Consider the following 26,670-nt stretch of genomic DNA (forward strand, 5'->3'; position numbering starts at 1 on the left):
TTTCTTAGTTGGCATTAGTAAGGTGGTGGCGACTAGATCTTCTTCATTCGCGTTGATAATGGCGGTGGGTAGCGGTTACAATACATACAAAGGAGATACTATTAATTAGCTGGTCCAGTCGGGTAAACTGAAAGGGCCAGGTGTGTTATTGAGCAGGTAGAATGATACATGGCCAGAATTGCACACCTCCGCAGCGCTGTTCATAAATTATTAGCATGATATCGGAATCGCGGTACTTCCTGTCAAAAATAGCAAGCAACTCTTCACGTGAAAATATGGATTTGAATTGAATGTATGCTTATTAAGCTTCTCTGATTTCAAATTCACCACACATGATATTCTCGGAAAGCAAAAGAAAAACGATGGAGGAAGCTTCTTCGGCACCAAACCTCCTAAAAACCTGACACCCTTCCCTCTTCCAGTCTCAAGAAAGTACCCGGCATTTCCTTAAGATTTAGACACAGCAGCAGCCAGTTCCATCGCCCTATAAATGGTCATTAGTTTGTTTCTCTCCGAATAGTCGTTTCTTGTCATTCCAAGAAGATGGAGAAAGGAGGGAATTAAATGTTGTTTCTTACCTGCTTCGCATTGGAGCAGCATTGGAGCTGAGTGCAAGCATCGACGGACTTTGCGCAAAATCCAGTTGGTTGGCACTGGCGAGTGAAGAGCGGGTTTTCAGAAACAACGTTGCCGGTAGCTGGGGCAGCGTAGGCAACAGAAAGCAGGCCGGTGGCGGCGAGGATGATGGAGCGGAATTGCATGGTTGCGTTTGGGTTGAAAGAGTGTGTAGTCGTAAAGACGATTAGCGAAAGTCGTGGGAATAGTTTAAAAGAGTATGATGGCTGTTGTTCGTGATGACGATGGTATGGCGGAAGAGTGACTGTTTATATATCTTTGAGCTTGTAGTACGTACAACAGGTTCATTTCCTGCACTCTCATTGTAGATAGATCTGGTATCTCGGTCTAGTGTGGTCGTTCTTCGGTCTTCGGCCTTCTAGGGTAACCCTTGGGGAATGGTCTTCGTATCTACTTGGTCAAGTGCGTAATACCTCATCCCCTGATTGTCAAATTTCCATGAAATGCAAACGTGTTAGTGCTCCATCACTTCTGCTATGCATCCTTCTTTGGGACAATCGTACCCATTCATTTTCTAGCAGTGGCTCTTAAAGAGCTACTCCAGTAATAACTAAAGTATTAGTACGGCGGGTTATTTCATCTCCCAAGTATACTGAGATCATACAAGCCTCGCTATCAAGCAACGCGGGGGTCATTTGTCCGCCTTCTTTTGTCCTGCGCCGCCTCTTGACTGGCCTAGTAGTATTAGTCGTCAGGGGTTGCGGTTTTACTTTTCCGAATTAAGATAGAAGACAGAGTAGCGTTTTAGCTAGCGTTTTAATTTTCTATTACTTCGTTACTTTAGGTTATCTATATTACAACAGACTTACCGTAACTGACGGGCTAACGCTTTAAATACTAGCTAGGTAAGTTAGCTCTTAGCAAATAACTGCGTATCGTTACTTAAGCAAGCAGCTAGCTAGAGATACCTACGGTTATAATTATTATTATAAGCTCGAACACCCGAAGGTGGGGGAGAATATATATCGCTAGTAGTAACTGCCAACGCTGTAGTAGCTGCTACACTAGCTGTAGCTATCGCAATAGCTTTTTTAGTAGTTAATTTTTGATACATAGTACTAGCAAAAACGCAACCAACCGCTGCCCCCCTTGCTACTGTTTAGAATCGCGTTTTAACCTTTCCTAATAGAGTATCCGATATAGGTAAGATAAGCACTAGATATAGCTTTTTAACTAGAGTAATATGAACAAAACGCTGCAAGGGCTAATGCTTAAAAAACGCGCATTTAACCGAACACGATAGCGTTTTTAGCTGCGGTTTAAAAACGCAGCCTAAATTCGGTAATTAAAACGCAAACCGCAAACCGCAACCGCGCAACCGAACAGGCCCTCAAGCGACTCATGGATTTCGCCAATCTCAAGAATATATCGGATCTACACAAGCCTTGGTATTTCCCCCGTCCCGTATAAGCAATTCTACAACCCTTATCACCTTGCTCCCTCTTTGGAATACTCGATTGCTTATAGAAATGTTAAACACTAGCCCGGTTTCGAATTAGAATATATGGGTTACTATGGTAATAGGTTTGAATCCTCTTTTATATGAACAAGTAGTGAAAAAGAAAAAAGAAAAAAAAGAGAGCTTGAGTAAGATAAGGCTGCTATTACGACGATACTACGGTAGAACCATTAGTAGACCCCACTGTTAGTTGTTATTTTCTCTAAAAAGGTCCTTTGTAGGGAGAGTATATGGATATTTGTTTGGCAAAGGTTACAGGGCACCCCTATAAGACAGGGTGCTAAATAACTGTTATAAGGGTGACCTGTACGGAAGTCGCTCCGAAAAGTTATCGGTAGACCAAAGGAGCTCGGTTAGAAGTTGGTGCTAATAGAGTGCCCGTAATATCACCGTAGTACTACCAAGTCTTTGTTTAGTTAGACTTACGCTATAACTTAAAGCTTGTTACTTCTATATACTTTAGATCCTTTTTACCTAGTAGTTAATAGCGTCGCTGTAACTAATACTTATAGCGAGAGGGCGTTAGTAAAACGCATAACGTTGTCGTCGATTCCGCTTAACAAAACGCTAGCAAGAACTTCTAACTGAGCTCCTCCGGTCTGGCGATAACTTTGGGGAGCGACTTCCGTAACCTTTGCCTATTTGTTTTACTAGTCTCGGTATCTGAGTAGACCCCTATTGGCTTTGTTCGGCTGCTTACATCAGCGCTTAGAACATTAAGTATATAGTAGACTAAAAGCAACCATGGGCGATCTCATCCGTTTTCTATCTCAATCTAGATATGCCCAGCTGCGAGACTAACCAACGCTCCTTGTCAAAGACCTAAACCCAAAAGGATAACAGAATAGGCCCTATAGCGGTAACTCATCTGAATCTCATCTCAAGGCCAAGTGTTTACGTGCAAGCCCGGGTGGCCTAGTGACCCTCGTATTCGTTTTTTTGGCTCAGACTGCTAAAACGTTCTTGCCTTGTCCAAGCAAAGAAGACTTACAAGGCTCACTGGAAGGGTAATTCTTCCTTTTTGCTTAGAACTAGATGGCTCAGAAATTGCAAGACCTGATGGTGCTGGTTATGATGCTTTCTCTATAGGATGTTCACCACCAAGAATGTGTAGTCAATATAACAAATGGTTGCTCTTGCACCTTTGAAAAACGAGAGGGATCTGCATAATTTTTCGTATTCGTGAATGAAGCGTAATTAATACCTGTCATACTATACGTGTGGTTCTGAAGTGCTTAGAAATAATTTAGTGCCTCAGTTATGATCCTGGATGTTGAAGATCTTAATTCGACATCCTTGGCAGTAAAACACCGTGTAGTGATTGATATCCGCTTGGTTGAGAAACATGAAATGGTCGTCGACGCTGTTTGAACTTTGTGTTAATTCAGACAGGACCATAGCAATATGTAGAAAGCTATGTAAGTGCTCTCTAATATTGACCATTTAATACACGCAGTGCCGTATTACCATTTGAAGCACATGGAGTCACGTTGCAAAGAAAGTTTAAGCATCACAGAGCGGTTGCAAGATTATTATGGTCATACATACCTGCCTCATTCCATTGTAGGTGATGCTCACTGTACAACAATCTCCCCTTCTTGTCTTACGTCACGACTACTCGCGCCAACCCACACTCCATATCGTCCCCTTTGCAGCTCCCATGCCTGAGCCTCTACATTCCAAATGCTCAAATCACGTCTCTGAAGCTCAAAATCCACGACAGCGCTCTGGCCTGGCTTCAACAAGCCCACACGCTCGAAACCCCTCAGTTGCTTCTGCGGCGCATTCGGAACACCAAGATACAATTGCGGTACCTCGTGTCCAGCTACTTTACCCGTGTTGGTGATGTTGACGCTGACACGATACAGCACATCCCATAGCTCTGGGTGGCCGCCCTGCACAATTGGCACCGAGGGAGATGGGAAGCGCGAGAGCGAAGTGTTTGGTGCTACCGACTCAATTGACAACTCGCCGTAAGAAAAGGTAGTGTAAGACAGCCCAAAGCCGAATTCGTACAGCGGTGTGACGTTGCGCTTGTTGAAGTCACGGTAGTCGATATACAAACCTTCTGTAAAGTTTGATTGCAAAAAGGCGGGGATGGAAGGGTCGAAAGTCGAGTTGAGCAAGGCGCCGTAGTCAGATTCGGAGCGAGCAACAGTGTACGGCAATCGGCCACTGGGATTTACGTCGCCGAGGAGTACGTCGGCGATTGCGTTTCCGCTTTCTTGACCCGGGACACCAGCATATAGGATGGCAGTGACGTTGGGATGGTCGTACCATGCGTCGACAGTGCGGACACCTGCTGAGTGAATAACAACAATGGTGTTGGAGCAGTTTGTAGCCACGTTTTTAACGACCTGGTCGCTGAAATCGTCGGTGAGAGATGTCCGATCAAAGCTTTCGGATGCGTATGCGTTGATGAATACGAGGCAGGCTTCGGCGTTTGCGTAAACAGTCGGATTTACGCCCCAAAAATCCCAGCGAAGTGTTCCACGGTTCGCAATCAACCGGTCTTGCAGCGCTTTGAACGGGCTGATTACGTATGGAGGTGTGCTAGAACCCGAGCCGCCTGCTGTTATCAACGTGCCGTTCAAAGTGTTCCAGCCAAAGTTTTCTTCGTAGCCACCGCCGAAACGTGAGGGGTTGTTCCAGGGCGAGGCTTTTACCTCTGCGTCATAGCCGTAGATATTCAAGAAGCGGGGATTGATAAGGGGAAGGGTGTTGTTCACGTTCTTCACAAGAACGGTACCTGCGGCTCCAATCTCCCTGATCAAAGAGCCATGGTCCTCCGTTACGTCCACAATCTCGTGCTTTACATTGTACGGATATATTTGGGTGTCGAAATCGGCTTCGTCCTGGTTGAGATAGTAGTAGGCTGCCAGTAGTCGGGTGTTCATATCGTTGAACCTTTCAGCAGTAACCGATCCGTTGTTCACGGCGTCGGTGAGATTCTTGCCCCAGAACTTGGCTACGGGCATGACTACGTCAAGCCCAGCATTTGCCGATGCAACACCCGCATGTTGTGCATCCCAATCGGAGACCTGAATACATATGAGCATGTTTTTTTAGACTGTACCTGGATCGGACATACCACGAAACCCTCGAATCCTAATTGAGTTTTCAATACTCCGTTCAGCAGGGCTGAGTTTTGGCAGCCATATCTGAACGTAGACATATAGAGTCAGCGGCTTTTCCCTACAGCATACATCATGAAATCTACTCACGAGTTATTGATCCTCTGGTAAGAGCACATTACAGAAACAGCACCTTCACGGAGAGCATCCATGAAAGGCCAAGCATACAACTCGTGTAGCGTGCGGTCGTCAACGTTTGACGAAACGGCCTCGCCTTCGCTTCCAGGTCTACGTCTGTACTCCTGCTCTTGAGCAATCCAATGCTAATCAAGAAAATTAGTCTTTTGTTTTCAATAGTTTCAAAATGGGTTAGAAAATTTCCCACCTTTGGAGTTGCCATGACACCTGCTTCCTGAGTGCCTCTAGTGAGCAGACCGCCTCCAACACCATTAAGATACGGATCAGCACCCAGACCCTCCCAATTCCTTCCACCTCTTACAACACGCCCAATAGGCCCAATAAAAGGGCCCAGCGCAATGTGAATACCTTTCCCTCTGAACTCTCGACCTAGAGCTTGGCCATATCTCAGCATGAGCCTTTTGTCGAACGTCGCTCCAAGATGAATGCCGGCAGGGAACGCCGATACAAATTCTTGACCGCGAATACCAGCCGGAGCATCAGCGAAGCAGAGTTCAGGAATGTCAAGACGAGGCACTGCGCCTGTCTGTCCTACACATCGTCCCGTGACGCCGTGAGTCAAGTTTGATTGTTCTTCCTGCGTCAATTGCGCGACAACGGCTCTTGCACGAGCGTATGCTGCGGCCCAAGCTTCGGATGTCGAACCATTGCCCTGGGCTGCACATTGTCAGCATTTCTTTCGGCCCAGAAAAATGCAAATATACTCACGACTAGGATACACGGGCGGCGACAACCCATATAAGGGGACTTCAGATTCATTGGTATATCCTTGGGCGACCGAGAGACCTGGAAATAAAGCAATGGCTAAAGCCAAAGCGTCAGCGAACCTCATATTTGGCAGACTCTATCGAAAAACCGTCTTGACCGCTGCTCAGAAAAGTCACATCTACGACGTCTCCCCCAGCTACCTTAAATACCCATTCCAGAAAAAGTGTTGACCTGCAATTCCGCTCCTCTTCCGGGCCTATTACTGATGTCATTTCTGGGGAAAAACACGACGTAGTACCCGGACCTCGTGACGAGAGCCCATTTCTTACATAGCTACTATTGGGCGGGCTCAAAATCCGTCTTCCTCTCTTTCTCCGCATTGTTACCTTGGCAGGCGGGTTGTCCGGTGGGGACACAAGAAAAAAAATACAAGGGCTGGCAAACAGGTTGGGGGAAACGGATGCTGTTTTGTCGGGGCAAAAAGCGGAGAATTGGGGGAGAAAGCATGGTGCGGATCGGATGGTAGTAGCTTGTGATAACAACCGTTTCCCCCCCATATATTATAATTGGACCTCTGAACAAAAAAACTTCGAATATTCACTTGGCTAGCTCATAAGCATTTTGGTTTTTCAAAAAAAAAGGTTAACTATACTATGAATATTATTGCAGATGCTTCTGTACAATTTCCAAAGAAATCTCTCTCTCTCTTTTCTTCCTCGGGTTTCATCGAATCACCGAGAAGCAACATGGCAGATCCGATCCCGTCATGTCAACAGGGTATAGGTTACAAAGGCGGGGCAAAAATGGCCCGATGTTCACCCCAGCAACAGCACTAGCGTACTGCCGGCATTGCATGACCAATTGTTTTTATGCATGTCGTGACAAGTGCAGGACGAAACTGGTAATGCAGAGGGAACTAAGTGTAAGGCATGGAGTCATATCGGGTGTTCGGAGCAGGGGGGGCATGAATCGTCAAGGTGAATAGAAAAAGGCCATGCCATCCATTTTTTATTTTCTGTATGAAATGTGTCAATCTTTAGGAGGGGGGGAAAGGCTTTGACAGCAATGCATTTGAAAACAGGTGTCCGAGTTTGTTTTATTTGATATGCAGTAGTGGATAATGTTGACGGGACTTTCATTTCTTCCATCTAAACCCGGTACTAAACACCGCCCGAATCCCCTTCTCAAAACGCCTCCCACCCATTATCATGAATTCAAAAGAAAACGCCTTTCTCTAATCCCATTCATGTATACGATGTGAAAAACATAAACGTTAATAACGACCGCATACAGACTCTTCCAGAAAGAGTCTCCTAGAAACACAGTAGTTCTGCTAGTACACTTCCCACTCCCCATTATTCCTTTTCATCCATCATAGGCGGGGGCAAATTCGTTGGACTCATCTCCTTGAGATGCAAATGTTCTGGATTAACCACCCCACCGGTGGGCGAAAAAACATTTCCCTTCTCGTTCGTAATAGGTAACAGCGATGCACCTTCGCTCCTCTCTTCTGTTCGACCACGCTCCTCGTTCTCCGTCATGTTGTGCTCCTTGCCCTTGGAGTTAGTGTGTCGTTCAAAAGCCTCGGGCACCTTTTCGCTGAGGTCGATGGCGACGAAGGATTTGGGGAGTTTGACACTGGGCACAATATCAGTAAGGAGTCGTGCGAATGAAACAAAAAGAACAAGACTTACGTGTGAAACTTTGCGCGGAGCGTCTCGAGAACTTCTTTCCAGTCCTGATGGAGAGTCAGACTGCGGCGAGGAGCGAAGCCAATCATATGTCTCGAGTCGAGTTGCCTGTTGATGTCAGTAATGTTATGATAAGATGTATAAACCTCAACTTACACATCGAGCGGAGCAAAAGCGTGACAACCCGGCGACAGCGTGATACGAATACTGTAGTTGAAAGTATGCGGCTGGTCACCGATGCTAGCATTCTCAGACTCATAGAGTTCAAAGTTGATCTGTGACAAGTAATCGAGCTCGGGAATAGCGTTGCGTTCGATCTTTGTTTTGATACCACCTTCCAGGATGCAGTTGAGCAGAGTGTAAATGTGCGATTCCTTGGTGAAGTAGAAGAAACTCTTTGGAGTGTCGGATGCTTGGAGTTCTTCGAGATCTCCAACAATCTCCTTGAGCAGAGGGAGTGAAGTAAGCAATCCGATCTCCAGCTTCTCTTCGCTCTCGATACCATACTCCTGAGGACCAATGTAATCGAAGAGAACCTTGCAGAGATGGTACATCTCGCGCAGCTTGACGAGACGCGCGTCTGCCTGAGGCTTTGAGGAAGTGGTCCCGACACCAGAGTACAACTTAAAGTACGATTCGTGCGCGTAAGATGGTGCCGCAGGTGCTTTGATGGAAGCTTCAGACCTGCGCCTAAAGCCCATACGATGAGACAAGCTGCCCCTCTCCTTCTCTTGAGGCTTCTCGGCGTTCTGCTCTTTCGCTTCTGCTTTCAACTGGGCTTCCGATGGAGTCAGGCCCACAGATATCGATTTAGCAGAGGAATTGTCAGGCGTAGTTTGCTTGGAGCCATCGGCGATGGATTCTTCGTCCACAAAAGTGGCATCTGGCGTAAACACCCACTCGAGAAAGTTGCGATTGTGAAGAGCATCAAACTTCATCGTGTCGTAGAGTTCAGATATCTTGCTAGGATCGACCTTGTCGGCGTCACCAAACTCCTTAAAAAGCTTCTCCCAACGCTCCTTGAACAGTTCAGGGCCTTCGTTACAGCACCAACGGGACTGGATGTGGCTGACATTGGTGTACTGGGACTGCTCTGGTTGCGATCCGGAGGTTGGCGACGCTAGTGCAGCCAGCGATGACATGGCTTCCGTCTCGATCTTCTTAAAGTTGTGGTTCATGACACGCTGGTGGAACTTGATAAGATCTACTACCTGCCTGACGACGAGGTATGGTTCAGGTACATCCTTGGGCCAAGCAAACTGTGGTGGAGCTTTGTCGCCAGCGCGCAGTAGAGTCTTAAGCTTCTTCTTGACCTTATCCATGACATCTTTGGCTGCGTTGGAATCATCAAGAAGATCTTTGCGAACTTGGATGTGTTCGGCCAGATACTGATCCCTGTCTAGGAAAGAGGCACCAAAGATTTGTGCGCTGGTGGTGACTCGTCGCTCTGAGCTGCTGAATATGTGAACATCGTCAAGTACGTCCCTATTCATCAGCAAAAGATCGTTTCGGAAGTTTGCACCCATGTCCTGGGTCTGGTGCCGAGCGGAATGCGTTGGCTCGCCTCCCCACTTGATGATTAGCTGTAGCTTATCGAGGACCATGTTGTTATCTTGGGCAGTTATACGAGACAAGGTGACACCAGACATTGAGTCACTGCGATTCTTGAGTAGCTCCGGCTCGCCATCCTCGTCCACTTTGCCCGTTGCATCTTGACCTTCAGTTTCTATCGGATCCGGCTTTTGCGCTTCGGGTGTCTCTTCAGGCAGAGTTTCTCCCGGCTGCAACTCTTCTTTCCTCCTCTTTCGGAACATTGGCTTGATCTGCACCTTGGTGCCAGGCCATGCTCCCTTCTTGGTTAGGTATAACTGCAGTTCACGCAGCTTCTTTGGATCTTCTATGCCCTCTTCCATGGCCACCTTTACTGCGTCGCTGACGCTTTGCAAGGCCGCTTCGCCAATCAAGAGCACTTCCTCTTGATGCCCCTTGAGCAAGTCGACAAAAGGCTTGCTGTGGAAAGTGTACTTGAATTTTTGCTTGGGCGTACGGTCAGCATGGCGAATGACTGAAACGACGCCCTTTAGTTTCCATTGTGCTGCAGTCGCAGGAGGTGGTACATCGACATGATCGGTCGACATTGATCTTTCTGGTTCAAGATTCATATCTTCGTCGTCGTCTTCGAATGCAGACGGAAGTGGCACGTCAGGGTCAGAGACTACGCCTTGGGGGAGTGTTGTAGAAGTGGCCGTTGTCGAACCGAGCAGTACTGAAGAATTGGGCCTTTCAAAACCGGGCGAAGTTGCAACGGGTGTTGTACTCAACGATGTCTCAGGCGAAGAAGGCATAGTGCTGGATTGTCTCATGTGTGGGAGGTGAGCGTGAATCGGGCCAGGATGCACCTTGGACATGCTGGGACTCTTGAAGAGCTTTCCTAGAGTCTTGCGATGACCTGATCCGTTCTTTGCTCCAGCGGCAGAACCGGAAGTGCCTTCTGAGCCAGATTGTGCATCAGTAGCGGCGTGTTGGGCGGCGTTTTTGTGTTGCTTGCGTGCAATTTCCTTGAGGAACATGTCTTTGAGAATAGTAGCTGCTCTGTCGTAGTAATCGCCGTTGTCTTTGACAAAACTCCAGCCGTTGACATCGATGACGTAGCTCTGTTCTCCAGTGCGAAGCAAGTCGAAGCCACACACGCGTTGGCCAAAGCCTTCTGATATCTTTGATGCGATAGCAGCCTCTGCGTCGCTCAGCTTCGTTACATAGCGCACTTCCTTGCCGCTTGGATTTCGCTTGACGAGACCGTCGACAACGGGTGATTTCCTCGTCTCGGCATGGCAGAAGTTGGGCCCGACGGTGTATGCTTTGACATCCTCTGAGTTTTCGACCCGCAGGAACTGCTCGTAGATGTAGCTGCTTCCTGGTTCGGTAATAGCCCTTGGTACTTCAAGAGTGTCGTCCTTTTCCGAACTCTTGTTATTGATCTTCCTGAACAACCTCCTGCCACCACCGCCATCTTTCTTGTGAAAATAGATGTGGATATTGTGGTCTTCACCACTCACGGGCTTCTCCACAAATGGCTTGGTTAGCGTGGCACCATCTACAAAAATTGTGTTGCCATCATCAATCAGCTCGACTTTCTTAGGTGCGGGCAGACCGCCACCGGTGCCGTCCTCGGGCCCCTCAAGCTTTAAGCCAGTTCGCTCGTACAGAGTCTTTGCAAATTCGGCAGAGGGCAGTTTTGGTCCACCATCCCGACTCACGTCAATGCGCTTCGGTGTGGGCACATTGAGCTTATCGAGGATGCCAAGACACAGACGACGATCCCACAAGACCTGCTGCATGGGCAGGTCATTGACGCAAAAGGGCTTCCGTAGCCGGGTGTAGGCAATGGCCTTGTCGAGGGGGAAGCCGTCTGAGAAGAAGGAAATGAGGAAGTCGCAAATGGGCCAGTTCTCCACGGCCTCGTCGAGGATGATTTTGTCGCCAAAGATCTTGACCTCGAACTCGTCGACGAGCTTTCCAAAAATGTTGCGTGCGGGCTTGCTGCGGGCCTTTGACTCTAGGGCACAGACGCCAATTATGCCCTTTGTCGGCTTCTTCTCGCGCATGTCTCTGCTGGCTGGGCTGCTACTTGGAGCAGTGCTTCCACTAATGCGTCTCTGGGCGGTACGGCTTCGTGAGCGGCGGGGCGGCGGGTTGAGCTGGGGAGAGGCAGGATGTGGTGGGATAGAATTGTTGTTGCTGCTGTTGTTGTTGTTGTTGTTGGCGGTGGGAGAAGAGGAGGCCTGGGCATGATTGCTGGGGGCAGTCTGGTCCTGCTGGAAGAGCAATTGCGTGGGCGAGGGCTTTGTGCCGAGACTGCCATTCTGGCTCGATGTGGTGACGGAGAGGGAGGTAGTAGCGGTCGTGGTTCCATGGGGGTTGTCCATTCTGGCTATGGAGGGAGGGAAGTCAGTAGTGGGCCAAAGAGGACAAGACAGGTCATGGCATGTGGGAAAAAAGCTGCCGGCCAGGTCGGTCAAGGCGCATGACGTACGCACCTTCGGGCTCTGAGCCGGCTACCGAGCTTCTACCACTCCAACTGTATCCGTGATGCGACAGGGCCGACACAAAAGACGAGATGGATAGCCGTTTGGATTCTGCAGGCGCAGCAGTAGCGGCGGCGGCGTGTGTGCCATGTCGGAACGAGTCCGGCAGCAGCTGGGGATTGACGGGGCCGCTTGCAAGACTTGGGCGCGAGTTCTCTAGCGTCGACGAGCCATCGGTCTCGTCGATGGCGGAACCAGACCAGGCACTTCCCAGGTACTCGAGAAAACTGCTATCCGATGCTTTGGATGCTCGCCGGCCGGGCAGGCTCTGTCGAATCGCTTTTGCGCTCAGCGGCGGCACTGACACGCTCGCCCGCCCGACCGTGGCGGCGCCCGTCTCTGGCTCGCTCGACCGCGCCTTTCTGCTGCGCGTTGCTGACGCGCCGCTGGCCGTGGCGAGCTGTTGCCATGATTGAGTGCTCTCTGAACTGGCCGTGCGGGAGAGGGACGGCTCCATGCTGCGTCTTATACCCGTGGGTACGTGGGGGTGTTGTCAGACAAAATGCTTGCTTTTCCACAAGCGAGGGCTGGCGGGCAGGCTGGCACAAGGGGCGATGGGCGGCCGTACGTATGGCCTTCACGACTTCATGATGCTTCTGGGGCCTGGGAGACTGGATTCTTGTATCGCCTGAAGAAGCTCCCGACGGGCCATCACGAATAGTGCGTCACTCTGCGTGACTTGGCGCAATGGCTCCGATGGCTCGTTGTGAATGGGCCGTCTCCCTGCACTGCACAACCATACTCTTCCCTTTCCAGCCATAGACGATCGCTCTCGCTGCTGTAGCGAGTATGGTCTGCGCCACGTGTTGCACCCATCGTTTCGGCCCGGCCTGTCTCCGCTGAGCATGAGGCATGCGCAGCCGACGAGAGTTGATGTCAGCACATGCTACCGCCCCTGACGATATGCTGGTCGGCTTGACTTGCATGCTTCTCTTCCATTGTCGCGAGCCTTCTTAGCCTGCCCACCTGGTCGTTGTTCACGACGAGGACCCTTGGGCGACATCATCCATACACACCACGTAAGGATGTGGGTATCCAAGGCCGCCGACGGACCCCTGCGTCGATCTCTTAGCGCCCTGCTCCAGCCGGGAACCATCTAATCTAATCTCATCTCCGCAAAAATTTGGTTGCGCCGCTCAAAAGTCGCGACAACTCCAAGCACATGCCCACCCTCTAGTTGCGCCTTGCCCACCTACCCCAATCATGGCAAGTCCCCAGGCGCAAGACGGCGCCGTCAATGGTCCAGTCACCAAACGCCAAAAAACACAGAGCAATGGCGAAAAGAGCTCTGCGCAGCTTGTCCGCCAGTCCAAGATATTCGCGCCTTTCAGAGTGAGTTTATGCTACACAACGAGCTACACACTGGTAGCTAACCTATCACCCACAGACAGTAGGCCTTGTGTCTCCCACAGCTGTTCCTTTCACCGCGCTTCCGCTCGGCAAGACTACTTTCCAGATCACAACCTCCGTCGGCCGCTCCCTCCAGACATACGACCTCAAGCGCGGACTCAACCTTGTCTTCATCACCCGACCCCAGACGCCCGAGGATATCTCTGCGACACTAGCATGGAAAAAAGTCGTTTTTGCTGCCTGGTCAGGACCCAAGAAGAATTCTGAACGCGGCATATGGATCTTCCAGCGTGGAAAAAAGGTCGCCGAGCTCGAGCTACCTCGTGGCGGCATCGAGCGCATCGGAAGACTGGTGGTCCTTGGAGAATGGATTGTGGGATGCGGCGATACCAAGCTTGAAGTCTGGCGAACTAGCTCTCTAGAGCACTACACCACTCTCCAAGGAGTCTCCTCCAGCCCACTCTCTGGCTGCATCTGCAACATGCCAACATACCTCAACAAAATCTTTGTCGGCCGCAAAGACGGATCAGTCGAGATATGGAACATCAGTACCGGAAAACTACTGTACACACTTCTCCCGCCCGCTGCTGACTTTGGCTCTGTGACCGCACTGCAGCCAACGCCCGCCTTGTCGCTCCTCGCCATCGCATACGAGTCCGGCCCAATCACAATACACGATATTCGCGCAGACAAGGAGATCATGCGCCTCAATACGGGCGGCTCGCAAAAGCACCCAGTGACATCCATCTCCTTCAGAAGCGATGGACTAGGTGCTGGTGATGATGGCCGCGAAGATGGTGTCATGGCGACAGCTAGCAGTGACAGTGGAGACATTACCTTCTGGGACCTGAACAAGGGTGGTCGCAAAACGGGTACCCTGCGAGGCGCACATGGCCCACCTCCATCTGCGAGTGGTGGAGTTGGGGGCGGTATCAGCAAAATTGAATTTCTTGTTGGCCAGGCAGTAATTGTATCAAGTGGCTTGGACAACTCGTTGAAGAGCTGGATCTTTGACGAAACGCCCTTCTCACCTGTCCCACGCATCCTGCATTCTCGTGGTGGGCATGCTGCACCAGTTTCGACTCTCCGTTTCCTCCCTTCCAACTCAGACGGTTCAGATGATGTTGGCAAGTGGCTCCTTAGCGCAAGCAAAGATCGCAGTCTCTGGGGTTGGAGTCTGCGAAGGGACGGACAAAGTACAGAGCTCAGCCAGGGTGCCGTTCAGAAAAAGGCAAAGAAGATGGGTTTGTTGAATGGAAATGCAGAAACATCAAAGCACCACACCAAGTTGGAGGATCTGAAAGCTCCCGCCATTACTTGTGTGGCCTGCTCCCTCAATCGTGACGGTGGTATGGGTGCCATGCCAGGTGTGGTTGGCATCTGGAACAACTCATCAAAAGTGAAGGGCAAAGACAAGAAGGCTCCTGAGGTCAACATGACTGGATGGGAGAGCATCGTTACCGGACACGAGGGCGACAAGACTGCAAGGACATGGTTCTGGGGTCGCAAGCGAGCAGGAAGGTGGGCATTCGATACTGGTGACGGAACCGAAGTCAAGAGTGTCGCAATCTCATCTTGTGGTACATTTGCTGTGATTGGCTCCGCCGGTGGTTCCATCGACATGTACAACTTGCAGTCTGGCAAATTCAGGCGAAAGTTTCCCGCTCGACTTACTTCGGTCGAGGCGAAGAAATACAAGCTGCTGCAATTGGAGGCTGAAGAAGCTCTCGGTGGCGGAGAAGACTCCCCGCGCAAATTTGTCAAAGGAGAAGGCAAGCACAAAGGCGCCATCACTGGCCTTGCCGTAGATGCCCTGAACCGTACGCTTATAAGTTGTTCGGACGATGGCAAAGTCAAGGTGAGTAGAGATATCTTTTTCCAGCTGTGACTATACTGACATGGCCAGTTTTGGGACTTTGCTACGGGCATCCTGCTCCATGAGATTGACTGGTATCCTATGACGAAGATACTCGGTATGCGCTATCACCGTAACAGTGATCTGATAGCATTGAGCTGTGATGATGGCTCTATCCGTGTTGTCGACATCACTACCAAGAAGCTTATTCGAGAGCTCTGGGCTTCTCGCTCTCAGACCGGATTGCAAACACTCGACTACACTTTCTCAAGTGATGGGCGGTGGATCATCTCTGCAGCTTCCGACTCCACTGTCAGGGTCTGGGATCTACCAACTGGCCATATGATTGACGCAATGAAGCTTCCTAGGAAGTGCAACACCGTGGCCTTCTCGCCTTCCGGTGAGTTCCTCGCCACGGGTCTAGACGGTGAGGTCGGCGTGCACATCTGGACCAACCGAACGCTCTTCACACATGTTTCGACGCGCCAGATTACTGAGGATGACATCGTCTCAGTCAGTGCGCCCACAGCATCTGGTGAAGGCGGTGTTGCCGTTGTGGAAGCCGCGACCGAAGAACAGGCAGGAGACGAGCAGGAAGACGAAATCACCGTCCCCATCATGGACCAACTCAGCGACAACATCACAACGCTCAGTCTAGTCCCCAAATCACGCTGGCAAACCCTCCTCCACCTCGACGTAATCCGCGCCCGCAACAAGCCCAAAGAAGCCCCCAAGGCGCCCGAAAAGGCACCCTTCTTCTTGCCCTCCGTCGGCCAGAACCAGATCCAGGGCGTAGATGACAACAACAGCAATGCCCTCACCGCATCTACCGAACCCCAAGACACCAAATCCCGCATCTCCAGCTCAGCCCTCGCATCCCGCTCCAGTGCTGCCACCGCCACCGACACATTCAGCCGGCACCTCGCCCACGCCACCGAAACAGGCGACTACACCCCCCTCCTATCCCACTTATCCTCGCTCCCTCCTTCCGCCGCCGACATCGCTATCCGCACCCTCGACACAACGGAGCCGTACACGGAACTGCGCACTTTCATCAAGGCGCTCAGTGCGCGCCTGGCGCAGCGCCGCGATTACGAGCTGGTGCAGGCTTGGATGAGCGTTTTCCTGAGGCTGCATGGTGATGTGGTGGTGCTGGATGAAGAGGCGGTGGGGTTGCTGAGGAAGTGGCAGGAGGAGGCCAAGGGGGAGAGGGAGAGGGTTGGCGGGTTGGTTGGGTATAATGTTGGTGTTGTGGGCTGGGTGAGGAGTGCGAGGTAGACGGGGATGGCGCGGAAAATGAGAGACAGAGAGAAAATGTGGTTATGTTGTGTCTTCGTTTTTCGTCGAGTATGTGCAGAGGAATGGATTAGGTAACTAAGTAAACTAGCCATATCAAAACGTATAGTTTGTTTACTTATTTCTATCATCTATCATGACTTGTTTCCGTGGTTCTTCTTTCTTAACACTCCGTTTGCTAGATTAACATGGTATTACCAAAGTATCAATATCACAGTTGAATTTTGTTACTTACCGGTTAGAAACTCAGTTCAAAATGCCATTCACTGTGCGGTGTGGTTTTGGGTATGTGCGTTTGGGAGAAACGGGCCTGTTTCGGCCGGGGGTTCGTATCTCATCATGTGGGGTTTTTTTGCGGAGCTTTCACCGGTATTTCTGGGGTCGTGCATTGGGGATTGTATGGTGGGGTGTTTGGGAGAGTTTCTAACTTTTTTTTTTCTTGCTGTCGGAGTGGTGTCTGTTTGGACTTTGGCTTGGTTATGTAATGCATTTTTGCTTTAAGTATAGGTGTTTCAAGTGTGAGATTGAGATTTTTTCTAAGACAGTGATACTTTGGGTTGAGATGTGCTGTGTATGTAGTGTGTACTGAATGACCAAGTATGCATTTGCCAAGGACTTTGCATTTCAATAGTTTATGTGCATGTAATAATATGCTATGCTATATTTTCTTTTTTTTTCTCCTGGAAGATTGAAGTGAAGGATACTATCAAAAAGCTCTTCTCTTGGAAAGTTCGAAATGTATGAATTGGCCTGTTACAGAACATGTAATGCTACATACTCGCTAAGACATTACAATCGCTATGTTCTTCCTATTCGTATCTATTCATTCTTCTCATAATTGTATCCTGCAGCTCTTCCTCAGCCAAACCAGATCCCCTAATCTCCCCCATTACTCCAAAATCTCGTAATTTCAAATGATCACCATCACCACCGCTACAATCCTCGAAATTTTCACCGCCGAAGAAAATCTCTTATAAGGATAATAGGAGCATGACAAAGATAGCGGTTAGAGCTAGGTACAAAAAAACCCCCGCCTAATATCCGATCTCGGTCATTCTCAGCCAATAACCCGTCGTATTGCCAGTGTACGGCAAGTCTAACGTCTACAACAACAACGATAACCTATAACGAGTCAGTAAAAGCCGAAAACACAAGCACAATGCACGAACTACTTATCGAAATTGGCACTTCGTAAACTATCAGACAAGAAGTGATGATCCATCTGGCTATTTTTCTTCTTAGTTTCTTGGCTTCTTCTTTCAATGAATATATAATAGGTACTATCTTCTGTCGCTGCTTGAAAACGAATCCAAGGAACTTGCAAATTCACCTTGCCACCAAACACTACCTTCTCACGATCCAAAACAACTCAACCATGAAGGCTGTCTCTGTTCTTGCTCTTCTCCTCACTCTTGGAGCGGCCTCGGCCAAGTACTGTCCTGGTTCGGGAATGCTGTGTCACTGTAAGTTTACTTGTCGTTTTTTTTCTTCTCGAGTAGGATGGTATGAAGTTTTATGTATGTGTGCTAATTACAAGACAGATGAGAAAGATTACACTTGCCATAAGACGTGTGTCAAGTGCAATTGCGACCAGGAGGCGTGGGTTGATCACCAGAGACGCGCCTTGGTTTCGAGAGAGTGCAACTTCTTCCTCAGTAGCAAAAAAGACTGCTAGATGTATGCGGTTAACGCTGGGTGGAGCGTGGTAAAGAAGTTTTTATTTCTTGGTTTGCGATGGTATGCCATTTGTTGGCATTTGGCGTGGAGTGGCAAAGCTTGTGCTTGATCTTGTATACCCCTGTCCAAGACTGTAGTCTTGGAGAAGTGCTTCTTCAATAACAAATTTTTTTTATGTTTACGTGTCGTTACCTGACTCCACTACAAGTATCTCAATGCTCTGCCGTTGGATCTGCAGGCTTAAGAGACAATACTCACACTCCAAGGCTAGAGTGAAAAACAAAAGGACGAAATCCGAACGTTTTCGCATTACTTAGTGAGCCTCTGAATATCGGCGAAATCTATATGTAGACTTAGGTAAGGTTATTCGACGAAAATGTGTTTTGCTATTGCACTGTCTCTGTCCAGTTGTGCTGCCAGGGTTCCGCAGTAGTCCAGCAACCAGGAATAGTGCATAAATTTGATACGGAGATTTGACAGTGTAACGTACGAATTAATATGAAAAAGTCGAATATAACAAGTCAAACATGCATATAACAATGCAAAGTCCATCTCATCGTAGCGAGACACACAGTGTGGGGAGACAAACTGTAGGTGCTTGGAAAACAAGCGACTCTAATATCGTAACTGCAGGAAAGCCTTCTGTAGTTACACACCAATAATGTTGTTTGCCTGCTTCGCAATTATCTAGCCCTATTCAACTCCAAAAACTACGAATATATCGATTACTTTCCACCTCAATACGAAGAGGTTCTCTTAAGCGATAATCAGCTCGTGTATATTGCAACATCATCACGCAATTCTTCTTAGCCTATTGAACTCATGCAGTAACCACCTTAAGCCTCCTAATGTCCCTACGATACTAAAAACTAATTATTAAGTTTATGACAGCTGTGAAGCGCAAACTCAAAAAGCAAAACTCAGGCTTTGTGGAAAAAGAGTTTTCTAGAATTGGAACGTCTTTCTTTGAGCCACCATAAAGACATGACGTGGAGGATCTTAATGATTTTGAGGCACTGCTTAAACTATCAGAAGACCGGAAATTTGTTCAGAGGTCTGCTTTTCAAGGCAGTGTCCCACAAATGATCAAGATAGTTTAAAGTTGGGCTATCATGATGGTCAATCATGAAAATAAAAACAGCGCGTCAGAACCAGTAGGGTAAATGCTCAACCCTGAATGCTACTTGTCAATCAGAACACTTGTAAAGTCTTGATGCCAGTCAAGGGAGCCCGCTATACTGTGCTAGAAGCTATCCTCAACAGGGAGTTTCTACAGCATCCTCTACTTCGGCTCATCAGCAAGCAATTATTTTCTGGCTCTCATCAGCACAAAGATCAAATACCATAGGAAGTGTCTATGAAAGCGAACAAAAACTTGATCCGTTGGAAGTTCTATGCACGGCAGCCAGTGTTGAGACATAAGATGCCCATCCACCAAGCCGTTTGGCACGGACTCATTTGATGTTTGATGAAATCAAAGGAAAAGATCTTAAGCAGTCACTGCACTCAGAAAAGAAAGAGTTTAGGACTTGGAAACTAGCCGTGGAAATAATACTAGGACAAGCAGAACATAGTGGTTAAATGACGTTTCTAAAGTAAAGACATGATGGAAAGAGAAAGGTAACGAGTAAAGGAGGTAGCTATTTCAATGGCTTGTTCAGAACAGCAGCATAGAGTTGTAGCGGATTACCATGACGTTTATTCCACCTTATGTGAATAGGAAGGTTGAAAGTTTATAAACAGCCTCCTGCTATGATACGGAGAGGTAGATGTGGTACCGGTATGCCTCACCTTTTCCTTATTCCATTCGTGTCCTTGCAAAAACACAGAAACAATGACCAAAGTCTACCAAAAGCGTCTTAATGGCAATGAATTTGTCATGCTCCTATAAACCTTCATCTTTCTCAGAAAACATCGATTCCAACACCAGTTTGCAAAGGGCAGTTCCTGGATGGACATCATACACATCTACTCGATATCTTGTATTTTCCGATCCAAGAGCAATTCCATGCACTTTGCATTTCGCATACTTATTCCTTGTAAAGCTACTACGATCAGATCGGCGCGCCATGAGCTAGAACATTCTTCCCATCAGGACCATGACAAGAACAGAAGAAGGAAAAATACCCCGTTACGTACCATAACCAAGAGTTACGAGAGATCGAAGAGGGCCAGTTGCGTCACTCTTACGAAACATACCAAATTTGGTCCATATTTGGTGTTTGGTTGTGGGTCTCATCTCCCCTTCGCTGGACAGCCTTACCCCACAATGACATCACAGCACCTCACCTCTGATCGCAATTCTACGTAACAATGCAGTTTGCACAAGACGAACCCTATATCCATATTAAAACCTCAGATTTCCCATTCTTCTTTCCAGCATCAGCAGATCCTCTTACAACTCTCTTCTCTAATCATCACATCTACATATTCAACCCACGCACGTACCACCATCACCACTACCACCATGCCCCGCAACGGAGACGGATCCTCAGACAACGGACCCATTGAGGGCCAGAACATTGTCCACGGTACCTCTGGAGACGTAAGTGCTATCTCCAATGAGTACCTCCGGAAGAAATACTGACAAAGACTGTAGGCCACCATGGACCACACTAAGAAGGTAGCTCCCATGCCTGAACTCGAAAAGGGCGATGGTACGACACCCCTCCCCCCCTCTCCACCGCCTCCATCCAATCCATATGAGCCAATGGCAATAAGAACTCAGACCCTTATCTTCAAGATCTAACAGCTAACAAGACAACGAACAGGCATCGAAGGCATGAGCGCTTCGGGCGGAGGCGAGATGCCCAAGAAGGGCATCACAGGCCAGGGTCGACCGGCTACAGACTCGAACAAGCCCGCGCCAGTCGACCAGGTCACCAAGTAAAGAAAGATCATCCCTGTTGGTTACATACAGCAGAATGCAAGCCCTCCTTCACCGCAACAATGAGGCAAGCATCTATCATGTAACACTGTCTGTTCGGCGGTAGTAGTAGCAGTAAAGTTAGGTTGAGGATGGGAGGGGAGAGTGGCCTAGCGGCCAGAAAGATCGGTGATACGGCGCGAAGCGGGTTTAGCTCACATGGGGCTCTCACTCTCTCTTATCCCAGTCTAGCAGGGGTTTGGCTAGTAGTAGGCAAGCGAGGACCACGGAAGACCTTTCAACACTGGGAGTTCCGAGTAAACTCGGTGCTTTTAGCAGCTTGTGTTGACATTGCATTGGAGATTATGCGAAAAAGGGAAGGACTTTTCTTTCTTTCTTTCAGCACAGATGATGTACATGTAGTTCTATGTAAAGGAGAAGCTGGAACTTTTCCTTTTATGAATTTCAAACGAATCAAATCTTCACATGCTTACGGGTGGGATCTTCGAATCTCCATTTCCCTTGTCTTCCCCCCGGGCCCGTCTTTTTTTCCCCACCCTTCTCTGATGCTCCGTTTGTGGGGCTTCCCTCTTCTGCTTCCGAGTAAAAGCGGTGTGCACAGCTGATGCGTGGCTACTCTCTCATTGCCCATTCTCCTCTTTTCATGCACTCGATGCAAGTACACGCTAGTCCTGAATCTTGCAGTGAAGAGGGGCCTGCATTTGCTTTGCCTTGCTGGCTAGGCTATGTAGCTAAGCTAATGGACTTTTTTTGCTGCAAAAAACTGACTCTCGATGCTTTTGTCAAAAGTCCGGCAGGATATTGAGGGGGGCTAGGTTGTGGCGCCAGTAACGGTGTGATGTGTATGGTGGGGATAGTTTGTGTGGGTGTGTGGGTGTGTGGGTTGTGTGGGTGTGTGGTTACTTATCAGGAACTTTAGTCTAGCAAGGTAAGCGAACACCGACTGAAGTCCGTTTTTTTGGCGGGCTGCCCGCCCACGTACGGACTTGGGGGCATTGGGGTCGAACAAGCAAGCAAAACAAGCAAATCATGTTCACCTTTTGTTCAGCTACCGCATTTTCTCCCATTTACTGTAGTGGGAGTAGGTAAGTGCCAAGGTACCTTGATAACCGGATAAGACGGTACAGGTACACGCTCACGCATGGCTGAAAAAATTCCATGCTAGTGTTTCTTTTGTTTTACATCCGTTCCATATGTGACATGCACCTCGTTATCGTGCTACAGGCTCAAAAGCCCAATGCCCTCGGAAAGCAGAGCAGGAGGCATTGCGGTCTTCGCGGATTTCGAGTAGCACTCACGGGCTCGGCGTAACCGGATGACGTGATCGCGATATCATTCGTGGGGCCAGACCGACATTCTGACTTCTTGGGAGTGGAGGGGAGCGGGGCGGTCAAAAACGGGCAAGTGTTGGTGTACTACTACATACTACTGCTGCTGCTGCTTGAGCTGGCAGAGGATGTGCAGGAAGTGGGCTGGAACAAAGGGGAAACGTCGGCGTCGAGAGGTGCATGTGCAGGATACAGCGAGACAAGACGAGAGAGGCCGTCTTGGTCTGGGCCCTTGCAGGTCAGAGGCAAGAGGCGCGGAGATCGTCCATGTGGAGAGTCTTGGGTCAGCATTAGCGTATGCGGAATGAGGGACGAGTGTGGAGAAGGTTACGCTGGGTGACACATTAGACTGACACATCAGGGGGGGACGAAGTTTGGATCGGCTGATAAGATGCGAGCAAAGCGAAGGCGACTCAAGGCAGGCAGGCTGGAGACAGTAAGACATCACAAGCAATCAAAGAAGATGATCATGTTTGAACAGTAGACATTGGTAAAATTGGCTAGATAGAGGCACCAGCCCTTGGTGTGACTTGTCCGCCATTGTGAAACCCATCGAGGAAGTGATATCCACGAAGGAAATACCAAAAAGTCTTTCAAAGAAACTGTTACTACAACCCGTTACGCGCCACAAGCTATGGACCCCGTCCTACGCCATGTGAAACCACGCCCCAAATTTTGCCTTTCCAATACGGACCGTTCTATCCTCCCTATTTGTACACCATTACGCCGACCCGTTTGTATAGAGGTAGGAGATGTCATCAGTCGTGATCCACGGCAACCATCTGCCGACCCAGCTTGCCCGCTCGCGCTCTCAGTGGGTCGCATGATGGTATCGATGCTAAAGTGATCCCGCTGCGAGGGCCTCGTCGCTAACCGAAGTTGCGCCAGAGGCACTCTGCAAGTCATGGAACTTTGCATCAAAGCCGTCAAGAAAGCCAAAAGAGCTTGAGGTAGAGCTGTGGTCGAAGAGGGTTGAGCCAAAGACATCGACTGAAGAAGAATCCACCATGCTAAAAGCGGGTTCCATTGGTGCGCTGGTGGTTGGGCTGCACTTTGGGAACTGGTCGAAGTCGAAGAAGTTCTCCATGACGACAGGCTTCTCATCGACTGGTGCGAAAGGTTGAATAGAGAAAGGTAGGTCCAGATCGTCCGAAGCGAGGCTGCCGAATTCGACTGACACTGCAGGTCGCACAATACCGCGGCAGAGTATTGTGTCGAGTCGAATTCGGGCGAGGCCTCGAAGCTTGACGGGGGAGTCTCGGGTTGGCACGAGGAGTCACGAGGGGAGTCCATCGAGTCCATGGATACGGGGCTGGGGAAGGATGTTGGGATCTGCGCGGGGCAGATGGTGCTGAACGAGTCGTGTGTTGTTGAGAGGTCGAAGGGGGTTGATGTTGGTGCTTCACCGGGGTACTTTGATCGGTAGTAGCGGAGCTCGGCCTCCATCTGGGCCATCTTGTCCTTGTAGGCCCTCATGTTGGCCTCGAGCTCGTCCTTTTCATTTTGGAGAACCTCGTACTCTTGTCGCTTCCGCTCACGTGAGTTGTGTGCGGCGAGACGATTCCGCTTTACACGCTCGATGCGTCGCTGCTCCTTCTCGTCCTCGGTCTTTGCGCGCTTGCGGGGCGGCAGGCTGGTCTTGGGCTCAGGCAGGACCTGGCCCCATGACTTTCGCTTCTTGACTGGCTTGGAGGCGCTGCTCTCTGGGGCGGGTGTCGATGAGGGTTCTGATGACTTGGAGGCGGAGCGTTGTGGCGAGGGCGAGTGGTCGCAGTTCTCGATCATTTCCATCTTGATGGTGGTGGGCATCATGGTGTCTGATGCCTGTTGCTGCTGGTGTGATGCTGTGGCTGATGGAGGTGGGGCGAGGGGTGTTGATGTGATGGTGGATGTGTTCATAGTGTGGGAAAAGAGAGAAGAGTCGAAGGTGTGCTCGGCCATTGCAGGTGTAGTAGTAGTGGTAGTAGTGAGCGAGTGCGGGGACTTGTGGGCATAGTGGGTGGTTAAGACTAGGACCCAGGCTGTGCATCGAAAAGGACAGAGTGGCATGTCTGCCACCTTTTAATAGGCACCTGCCAAGCACCCTGAGCGGCGCTGGTACGCTAGCCCGCTTTGGGAACTGCGCTGGTACCGTAAGCCCGATGCACACCCCTACGCTAGGAACTCAGCCGCGGGCCGCGACTGGTTTCACCACCACCCTATCACCCTCCCCCCAAGTCCGTCAGGGGCCTGCGCCGCTGCTGCTGCCCTCGTCCTGCTCCACGACGGCCACCTCCAAGCCCTGGGCCCCTCTTCGCATTCATGGCTCGCTGCCCCTCCGCCAATGCCGCCCTGCCGCGCCGCTGCTCGAGGCGGTATGCCTGTGTATCCACATGTATGTACCTAGTGTACGCGCTCGCTGACCCAGCCCCCAGAGCAGTCGAGGCCGAGTACGAGCTCGATTTAGCTCTTACCGGCCCACCTGTGTGCTGTGTCACCCACTAGACGGCAGTGGCAACGCGAAACAGACCAAAGCTGGCCATGTCGTAAGAGATGCCGTCAGCAAAACCCAACTGGCCCTCCCTGCCACCCGGCCCTCCATCTTGGGGCCAGCCTTCACTGTCACGCACCCACCTGCATTATCGCCCTTAATATCTATGCATTTACTTGTACTGTGTAGATAGCACATGCGGTCCGTATAGATGAAGACCCTGGCTGCGTTTCTTCGAGAAGCATCTGTACCCCATATTTGCAATCTACTCGGCCGGTTCGCTAGGCAGTCCAACCACCAAGCCTCCTGTCCCCACACTGCTTCGCAATCTATCTCACCTTCCAAAGTGCGGCCTATTGCCGGAAGATTTGCGCTACCCTAGTACGGACCCTTTGCTCGTCCAAGTAGGTACGAGTAGCAGCATGCAATGCACCCCTCGTCCCTACCTACTCTATCGCTGCAGGAGACTGAAGCTGTCACATGAGACCCGTTGCCATCGGACCCCTCTTGAAGCAAAACGTCCCCTTCTGCCGGAATCCGGGGGGCATGGTGGCTTCCTTGGTGCCTTTTTGGCCCATGTGAGACGAGCGGCTCTCCGGCTCCGGTCAGGGCGCTGCCCACCAACCAGCAACCTTCCTAGCTAATGTACCCTTGACATGTGCTTCTCATTCAACCGCCGGCACTGTCTTTGAATCCGAAATTGCTGCTGCACTCGCCGTGATCCCATGGTCCTGTCGCCACCACATATTCCACTGCTTGTGCTCAAATCCCATATATTGTCTATCGGAGGCGTGCACATCCTTGGCTTTAGCGTCCTATGGGGCGTTTCTTGTCATGAACCGTCGCACTGTGCTCCACCCCTCGACTCGTCACCGTTTCAGGCACCGGAATTCGGACCTATCGCATCTTCAGAAATGGCGCTGCCTCGAGCCTACTCTTCGACATGGCTCCGACGATCGCCCCGAAATTATCCACATGATACCGTCGATAAATGGACGAAATAAACCGCAACAATAGTCATAATTCTACCGCCTATTCTATGCCGCCGTCTGTCTAGGTGTAATTATCGTATCGGAAAAAAAATTCATCGCACTATAATGATGACTGACCTGATCGCCAATGATTACCGCCGAATCCTAACGCTAATTATAAGCACTCGATAATGCCGATGTCCTGATGTGTAGATGCAAATAGAACTTCCCGTGTTGAATTGACAAAGTCTACAAGATTATTGCTGCCTACACAGCCAATATCTCAACAAGTCAGCTATGAAATGTTTCTGCACGGCACCTTCCACTGTGGAGCTATCCAGCCGTAAATGCGCTCTTGTCATGAAAGCGTCAGCATTCACACATGCAACCATTGACCAGCATCCCAAGAACAGCCAGCCCCCTACAGCCCTCTCGCCTAACAAAGCGCTCGACGTACCAGAACCACACACAAACGACGATCCATCGGCACTCCTCCTTGAAACAGAGGATCTCTTACAGGTATCGCGAGAACCCCAACAGCAAACAGTTCTGTTGTAGATCCAAAAGTCTAAACCCTTTCACCCCAGTCACTTGCTCCGAGCCCAGTTAAGCCCGGACTGATGTGATATTACTGCAGACCCCACTTCCTTGTCCTTGCTTAGACCATGCGTTCTCACCTGTGTTAATGCAAAACAGCCCAAGAGAAAGAGAAAGAGCGGTATAGTAGCATCTTGTTAGCGCGAGCATGACTGTCGCGTTACTTACTTTGTGCTGTAGTCAGGCATTTTTTCTATGCAACTATACAGTCATAAACTTTGTCCAACAACAATAGAGTTCTTTCTCTTGTCTTTCTTCATTCGCAAATACAATCGCTTCATCGCTTCATCTTCGCAACGGGCGGAAAAAAAATATCACGGGACTGTTAGTACGTACACAATGTAAAGTTCGCCGCTAGCTGGAATTCTCTATTGAACAAACAACATTT

General features: G+C 49.7%; 7 protein-coding genes across 7 annotated transcripts; 3 read left to right on the forward strand and 4 right to left on the reverse strand.

Moving 5' to 3' along the window:
* Positions 1-454: 454 nt before the first annotated feature.
* On the reverse strand, positions 455-761 carry PSV08DRAFT_356472 (uncharacterized protein; the record flags this gene model as incomplete). Its single annotated transcript, XM_066092928.1, has 2 exons — positions 455-484; positions 579-761. The coding sequence occupies 2 exons, from the start codon at positions 759-761 to the stop codon at positions 455-457; spliced, it is 213 nt and encodes a 70-aa protein (XP_065948084.1).
* A 2,863-nt stretch (positions 762-3,624) lies between these two features.
* On the reverse strand, positions 3,625-6,199 carry PSV08DRAFT_231447 (glycoside hydrolase; the record flags this gene model as incomplete). Its single annotated transcript, XM_014223607.2, has 5 exons — positions 3,625-5,136; positions 5,187-5,256; positions 5,320-5,492; positions 5,555-6,024; positions 6,076-6,199. The coding sequence occupies 5 exons, from the start codon at positions 6,197-6,199 to the stop codon at positions 3,670-3,672; spliced, it is 2,304 nt and encodes a 767-aa protein (XP_014079082.1). The 3' UTR covers positions 3,625-3,669.
* A 961-nt stretch (positions 6,200-7,160) lies between these two features.
* PSV08DRAFT_231451 (histidine phosphatase superfamily-domain-containing protein) lies at positions 7,161-12,308 on the reverse strand (the record flags this gene model as incomplete). Its single annotated transcript, XM_014223608.2, has 4 exons — positions 7,161-7,713; positions 7,770-7,874; positions 7,923-11,697; positions 11,804-12,308. The coding sequence occupies 4 exons, from the start codon at positions 12,306-12,308 to the stop codon at positions 7,431-7,433; spliced, it is 4,668 nt and encodes a 1,555-aa protein (XP_014079083.1). The 3' UTR covers positions 7,161-7,430.
* Positions 12,309-12,353: 45 nt separating this feature from the next.
* On the forward strand, positions 12,354-16,464 carry PSV08DRAFT_412646 (Utp21 specific WD40 associated putative domain-containing protein; the record flags this gene model as incomplete). Its single annotated transcript, XM_014223609.2, has 4 exons — positions 12,354-12,415; positions 12,892-13,183; positions 13,239-15,059; positions 15,108-16,464. 4 exons carry the CDS (start codon positions 12,354-12,356, stop codon positions 16,332-16,334), a joined length of 3,402 nt encoding a protein of 1,133 aa, XP_014079084.2. The 3' UTR covers positions 16,335-16,464.
* Positions 16,465-17,727: 1,263 nt separating this feature from the next.
* Positions 17,728-18,027, forward strand: PSV08DRAFT_356476 (uncharacterized protein; the record flags this gene model as incomplete). The annotated part of the gene is made up of 2 exons (XM_014223610.1): positions 17,728-17,815; positions 17,894-18,027. 2 exons carry the CDS (start codon positions 17,728-17,730, stop codon positions 18,025-18,027), a joined length of 222 nt encoding a protein of 73 aa, XP_014079085.1.
* Positions 18,028-20,361: 2,334 nt separating this feature from the next.
* Positions 20,362-20,919, forward strand: PSV08DRAFT_381975 (uncharacterized protein; the record flags this gene model as incomplete). The annotated part of the gene is made up of 3 exons (XM_014223611.2): positions 20,362-20,574; positions 20,629-20,686; positions 20,801-20,919. Coding segments are annotated over 3 exons (390 nt in total), but the record flags the coding sequence as incomplete, so codon positions are not given.
* A 1,795-nt stretch (positions 20,920-22,714) lies between these two features.
* PSV08DRAFT_336076 (uncharacterized protein) lies at positions 22,715-24,254 on the reverse strand. Its single transcript, XM_066092755.1, has one exon. It carries the CDS (start codon positions 24,183-24,185, stop codon positions 22,863-22,865), a length of 1,323 nt encoding a protein of 440 aa, XP_065948085.1. The 5' UTR covers positions 24,186-24,254; the 3' UTR covers positions 22,715-22,862.
* Between the last annotated feature and the right edge of the window lie 2,416 nt (positions 24,255-26,670).

Source organism: Bipolaris maydis (assembly GCF_028858645.1).
Source record: "Bipolaris maydis strain C4 unplaced genomic scaffold PSV08scaffold_16, whole genome shotgun sequence".
NCBI classification, from domain to species: Eukaryota; Fungi; Ascomycota; class Dothideomycetes; order Pleosporales; family Pleosporaceae; genus Bipolaris; species Bipolaris maydis.

Excerpts from the sequence above, each read along its gene's own strand:
- PSV08DRAFT_336076 (XM_066092755.1), bottom strand. The coding sequence starts at position 24,185 with ATGGCCGAGCACACCTTCGACTCTTCTCTCTTTTCCCACACTATGAAC.